This window comes from Taeniopygia guttata, chromosome Z (assembly GCF_048771995.1).
Source record: "Taeniopygia guttata chromosome Z, bTaeGut7.mat, whole genome shotgun sequence".
Classification (NCBI taxonomy): Eukaryota; Metazoa; Chordata; class Aves; order Passeriformes; family Estrildidae; genus Taeniopygia; species Taeniopygia guttata.
This window is the reverse complement of record NC_133063.1, coordinates 76,671,567-76,677,566: the sequence shown is the minus strand read 5'-3', so window position 1 is coordinate 76,677,566 and position 6,000 is coordinate 76,671,567. Positions and strand designations below refer to the sequence as shown.

Here is a 6,000-nt window from a genome sequence, read left to right as displayed (position 1 = left end):
CAAGGCTAAAATAGCACTTGCACACATTAGGCACTGCAGTGGGGCAATACAGGGTTCAGCACTGCCTGTTAAAGCTAAAGGGATTCACAAGCTTAAGCCCTATTGAATACACTTAATACTTCTCCTTGCTGTACTGGGAATCAACACAAGCATTTCATCAATACACCCTTCAAGTGCTCTTGCTGAGTGAAGCCACATTGCAGTGTCAATACAGCAGCCAGGACTCAGTTTTTGCATGCAGGGAAAGCCAATTCTTTATTCACACAACTCATTTTTACAGCATTTTCACAGACCTCATGTTCAACTCCAATTTCCTGGTTGTTTTCTTGCCACATAATTCACTGCTTAGGTGTTTTTGGGTGAATTTGCTAAGACTCTTTTACTCAGGTGTTTACAATTTTCCTTTGTGGACTCCCATTGGACAGATTTCCTGATTATTACAGATGCAAACAGTTTTCTTCCCACAAGAGCTTGTTGTGCTAACTGCAGTCATGATTTTTCACATGGGAAGTTAGCTAGCTGCACGTAGAAGACACAACAGGCCAGCTGCTCATTTTTAGCAGAGTAAGGCCTGATTTTATAAGGCCTTTCTCTGACAATACCCCTAACCTGTGTGCAACACATTATGACTTTCTTTCACAAATTAAGGAAGAAAACACAGACTGCCTACCGAAATTTTCCTGCTCTCATCCAACCAGTTCATGACTCAAACAAAACCCTCAGGCGCATCCCCGATTCCCTCTCTCCCAGCAGCTCCGAGCTGCGGCGTGGCACAGCGCTTGCTGTGTGCCAGAGAGCACAAAGCAGGCTGGCCTGCTGGCCCTGAATATTTCTGCAAAGCACTCTGCAGGTCACAGCTTTGCTGTGGCTCAGTGCAGAAGTGCGGGGTTGCAGGCGCTGCCTCCCAGAGCTGTGTGAGGCACTGGCTCCTGCAGCCGTGAGCTGACGAGCTGTCCCTGCCTCCCGCTGGCCCATGGTCCCCTGGCACAAGCGCCGTGCCTGAAGGACGCTGCCCTGTGCTCCAGCCTGCCGAGCAGCCCGGCTCCTGCCCCGGTGCCCAGAGTGCTGCACACACTGCTGACCTTTGCCAGGAGTCGCAGGACAGCCGGCACAAGAGTGGGAATGCTGAGCCAGGCCACCGGCCCTCGGCTGCCCTTGGCCTTTCTCTCCTCGGGGCAGACTCCAGAGGGCCAATGCCTCCAGGCTGGGCTGTGCCCAGCAGGGCTCCGCTTCCCCTCGGGAGCAGCCGGCTACGCTTGGCCTCTGAGAGCGGAGGATGCGCCCGCTGCCAGCAAGAGGCACGCAGGGCCGGGCTGTGCCTCCTGCAGCTACAAGGGCCTCCTTGCAGCCTGCCCCTGCCCAGGCTCAGGCTGCTCCGGGCTCTGCCAGGGCTCTGCTGCAGCTCCACGCCGGGCAAGGCCGGGCCCGCTCTCACCTCACACTCGCTGACAGCTCTGCACCGCAGGAGACCTTTCAGAGCACCTCTCTGATCTTTCTGCTTTCTCCACTGAGCAAGGCTCTCCTCCAGCCAAAGACATTGCCCTTCACGATACAAATCCAAGTGGCAGGCACCCAAATGCTCTAGAGTCACAGCTGAAGGCCTGCATCTGCACAGGATGTTTTGGCTGCCCCATTTCCCTTTGGTTTTTCCTGCAAATGCCATTGCCCTTTCTGCCTCAACTGGAAGTGCCACAGATGTGCCAAACGGGGCCGGTGGGCCGTATGCCAAAGGCAGTGTAGTCTGGAAAAGAGGAATGAAGAATAGCCTTCTCCATTTACAAACCATACCAAAGAAGCCATAAGTGTGTCTCAGCACCAATAAAAGACAACTGGCAATTCAGAAGGAAATGTTTTCTGAAGGGGTCAGAGGGAGGGGAATCTTCCAAACGACTTGATGCTTCAAAAACTTTATTTAATTATAATCCTATCTATAAACCTATACTACAAAACTACTTAACAATCCTACTCTAGAGTCCTACTCTACAATCCTACTCTAACTTGGTAATAATATCTTCATCGTTAGATTCTCGTCTTCTTCGTCTTCTTCGTCTTCTTCATCTTCACTGAGTTGATGAGCAGTGCCAGGATGGACGTTGGCTTGGCTGCTGTTACAAATGGATGCTAATCCACAGGAAAAAAAACAACAAAGAACAGTGAACCATGACCTTCCAAGCTCAGTGCTTCACAGACTCAATCAGGATCCCTCTAGCTCCTAGAAAGATCCAGAAAGTAAAACAATGGGACCATCTGTTCCCCACTCATCATGTGCAGGAGCTTGCCATCACAGGCAAACCTGGCCTCATTTATTCTGGTTTCTCCATCTTGCTGGGATTTTTGCCCTGCTAGTGCTCTAGAAATGGTGCTTTCTGTCCCTGGGGTTTCTTCCTTTCAGGAAGCTCCAATGACTCCCATAGGTCCCTGTCTTGGAAAGACAGGCACCATGCTAACTTTCACAGGCACACAGAGCAGTGTCTGCCTTTCCATGCCCTGCCCCTCCTGTGTGGGATGGCACCTTCCTTCCCAGCAGGGCCAGCCGAGTGGCGCTGGGTCCTGCAGTTCCCTCTCTGCCACACAACCTGGCAGTCAGCCTGGGCCAGTTCCCCTCTGCCTGAGCGTGCCAGGCAGCAGATGGGGCTGGGACAAGTCCCTCTCAGCTGTCCCTGTTTGTGTGCCAGAAACCTCTAAGGGTGGGGTGGGGGGCACAAACCAGGGCCCCTCAGAGGCTCACAGTGAGTCCCTCACAGCCCCTCCTGCCCACAGCCAAATCTCTCCAGAGTGCTGTGCCAGGACTGGCAGCCTTGGGTTCCTCCACCACCATTTCATGTCTCTCTACCCTGCATTGCTGTACTTCAGTTCTTTTACCATTAGATAAAACTGAACATCCCACCAAATCAGGGCAACAGAAACAGCCAGAAAACAGAGCACCTGTCCTCTCAGGAAATGCGGAGAGAGGTGGAGTTATTCAGTTTTGTGAAGAACAGGCCCCAGGGAGACTTTATTGCTGCTTTCCAAGATTTCAGAGTGGCTTTGAAGAAAGTGGGGGTAACCTTTTTTAACAGGGCCAGTTACAAGAGAGTGTGGGCAAATAGTTTTAAACACATGGGGATCTAATCAGAGTAGGTCTAAGGAAGACCTTCTTTTCTCGGAGCATGGTGCCACCCTGGCACAGGTTGTCCCAAGAGCTTGTAGGTGTCCCCATCCCTGGAATCATTCCAGGTCAGGTGGGATAGGACTCTGAGCAACCTGATCTCTTTAAAGATGTCCCTGCTCATTGCAGGTTACTTGGACCAGAGGACTTTCCAGAGCCCTGCCAGCCCAGCCCACTCTAGGATTCCTCACTGTTTTCATTTGAACATCACCAAGAGTGGAGGTGAGGAGGAAGGGGGCTCATCTGATGCCTCGGACCTCGGTGGAGGAGGAGCCCATCCCTCAGACACTGTTTCACCTCAGCCCCTTGGCATTTTACCTGCAGGAGCCTCTTGGCAGACCAGCGCTGCTCTTTGTCTGTCTGCAGGCAGCAGCTCAGGAAGTCACGCAGGGAAGGTGAGAATCGGTTGGGTTTACGCAGCTGTGGTCTCTCTCCTCTGGCTATCGGGAGTTCAGCCTGCAGGAAAAGGAAACACGAGGCTCCACCTGCTTCTTTCCCATCTGTAACTGCTCTCCCAGAGCCCACTGTTTAAACTCCACTCTGCAGAGCAGTTTCTGGTAAGATGGAGATGGTAAAGGAAAGATGACTTTCCTTTACCAACAAAAAAACACGGCTTTTCCAACATCCCGCTGATCCTGCCTTGGCAGTCAATTTCATTGACTGACCCAGTTAGTGGGAGCTACATCAGCAAAGCTTGTTTCCTTCTTGGAGGATTCACACCACCTTGACAGGCTTTTCAGAAGATGGACTCTGCTACACTAACGCTACTGTTTCCAAGGATTAGTACATGAAAGGCATCTCTGCAGTGCTTGTTGGTCCCTTAAGCACAGCGGTCATAAACCAAAACTCATTGAGCTTCTTGTCCTCTTCTAGAAAACAGAGGTGCATGGGAGGCAAGAATGGAGATCCACCAGGTATTCCTCAGGGTGAGGAAACAAACATTTGGAATCTCATATTCAACACAGACCCTTTAAGACGCCTGCACAAATGTATTGGGATGAAAATGCCGGCTTAGGCACACAGGAGCCACCTGCAGCTCTGTCTCTCAGCTGCAAGTTTCAGCCTCTTTATGTGGCAAAAGGAAACCTTTCCAAGGTTAAATCAGAAGAAGAAGCACCATCCCGATGGTCACCCTCTGCTCATTTGTATACTCAAGTCAATGCATTAATGGCGTCCCCATCGCAAAAAATGTCTGTAAGAAGTGGGAGGTTTTGACAGCTCTCCGTGACACCAGGCTGCAGCCTGGTCTCCAGAAAAATGCCCATCACAATAGTAACAGCTCTGTGCTGGTGGCACTGAACTAGATGGTGACCAAAAAGACTTTGTTATTATCCTCTTCAACCCAGAGGAAAATTTGCAAGCCCAAGACAGCAAGCACACTCCCCTGGAGTATAAATAATTATGGCAGCTTTCTTTCCTTTTCCCACACCCTCAGAGGTCACAAAGGGGGCTTTATCCTGTCTCTCTGCAACTGAGCTCAGCCACTGGACATGGTGGGGAGCTGGAGTCCTCACTGCCCTTAGCACTGTGCAAGCCAGGGATGGCCCTGCTCCTATGGTAAAGGAACACAGCACCAGCATCAACTGCCCACGTTGGATCCCAGCCCCAGGCACCAGGCTGCAAGCTCATCAACTTTTTAAAAGACCCAGAAACAGCCAAGGGTTTAGAGTAACTGCAGTCAGAGAAAAACACATCCTCAACTTATCCAGGCCACCCACACACATGACTGAGCAATGTACAGATTATTTGAAAGCCTGAAAGTTTTGAAGACCCACAGGACTTGGAAAAGATGCTACAGTGTGGAGGAAAATCAATGTGCTGTGGTTAAAAAAAGAAAAAGGAAGCAAAACTGTTGGGGAAGATGAAACCGGAAAACCTTTACAAATATGTATGCCTGGCAAAAGATTTTGAGAATATGGAAACTGTAAGCGAGATTGAAATGAAAGTAAGCTTTGAGATAGTTACTAGCCTTAGTTACTGAACAACTGGAAAACAATGGTATGGCCAGCTGAAGGTAATCCCCTTTTGATTAAACAACACCCTCTGCTGGCAGACAGGTCCAAGGGTCAGAGCAGACCCTACTAGCTTGGCAGAAGGGGTCCAAAGAGTAGTTTTTAGGGTTTAAAATGTAACACAGTATGATAATGTAATGATTCTTATAGGCTGTAGGTAAATACTCTAGTATTTGTATCTTGGACTAGATTAGTTAGTGAAAATTTGAACATTCTGCACAGAAGAAGATTTATTGTCTTGTAACAGGAACTTCCTCACTCTTTCGGGTCTCTCTTTTGGGCTCCTCTTTCGGGCCTGCTCCGAGCTGTGGCTGGCAGCTCCAAGCAGGGCCCTGCATCCACTCCCTTTGCAATAAACCGAAAGTTCCAAGACCTGGCTTCAAAGATCTCTCGTCTCCATCCATCCCGACCGTCCTACACACTGTCACTCCTACACAAAACTACTTGGGCATTGCTTTGGTGGTTGTGTCTTTCTTCTTTTTCTTTTTCATTTTCCTTTCTTTTCCGATAAAATTGAAACTGGGAAGGTGTAACGTCAATTTCTTAGGATATTTATCACATGTCTAACCTCTCTACTGAAAAATTCTTGCCCTTCAGAGACAGAGCACCAGCGGAGTTCAAAAAGCAAATGAGAAATGTCAGGCAGGTTGCAGGCCAAAATGCCAGGTTTCTGAACTGCTACTTCCCTTCTGATGCAACCGAATTTACAGCAGATGCTGATGTGCTGCAGGGACATGTTTAGAAGGGGACCTTGGTGGAAGTGGTGCCAGCAGATGGCAATGGGATTTGTCCAATGGCACACAGGACATGGGACAGGTGAGAAAGACAAGTGGGATCAGG

The 6,000-nt window shown here is 49.7% G+C and overlaps 1 protein-coding gene across 1 annotated transcript in view; it reads right to left on the bottom strand.

Moving 5' to 3' along the window:
- Positions 1–1,891: 1,891 nt before the first annotated feature.
- Positions 1,892–6,000, bottom strand: part of LOC116806765 (uncharacterized) — a 36,497-nt gene continuing 32,388 nt past the window's right edge. Inside the window, exons 35-36 of the mRNA XM_072922603.1 lie at positions 3,467–3,604; positions 1,892–2,121 (exon numbers count right to left, since the gene is read on the bottom strand). Of these exons, the coding sequence (XP_072778704.1) occupies positions 2,020–2,121; positions 3,467–3,604 (240 nt within the window). The 3' untranslated portion in view covers positions 1,892–2,019. The remainder of the gene's footprint in view (positions 2,122–3,466; positions 3,605–6,000) is intronic.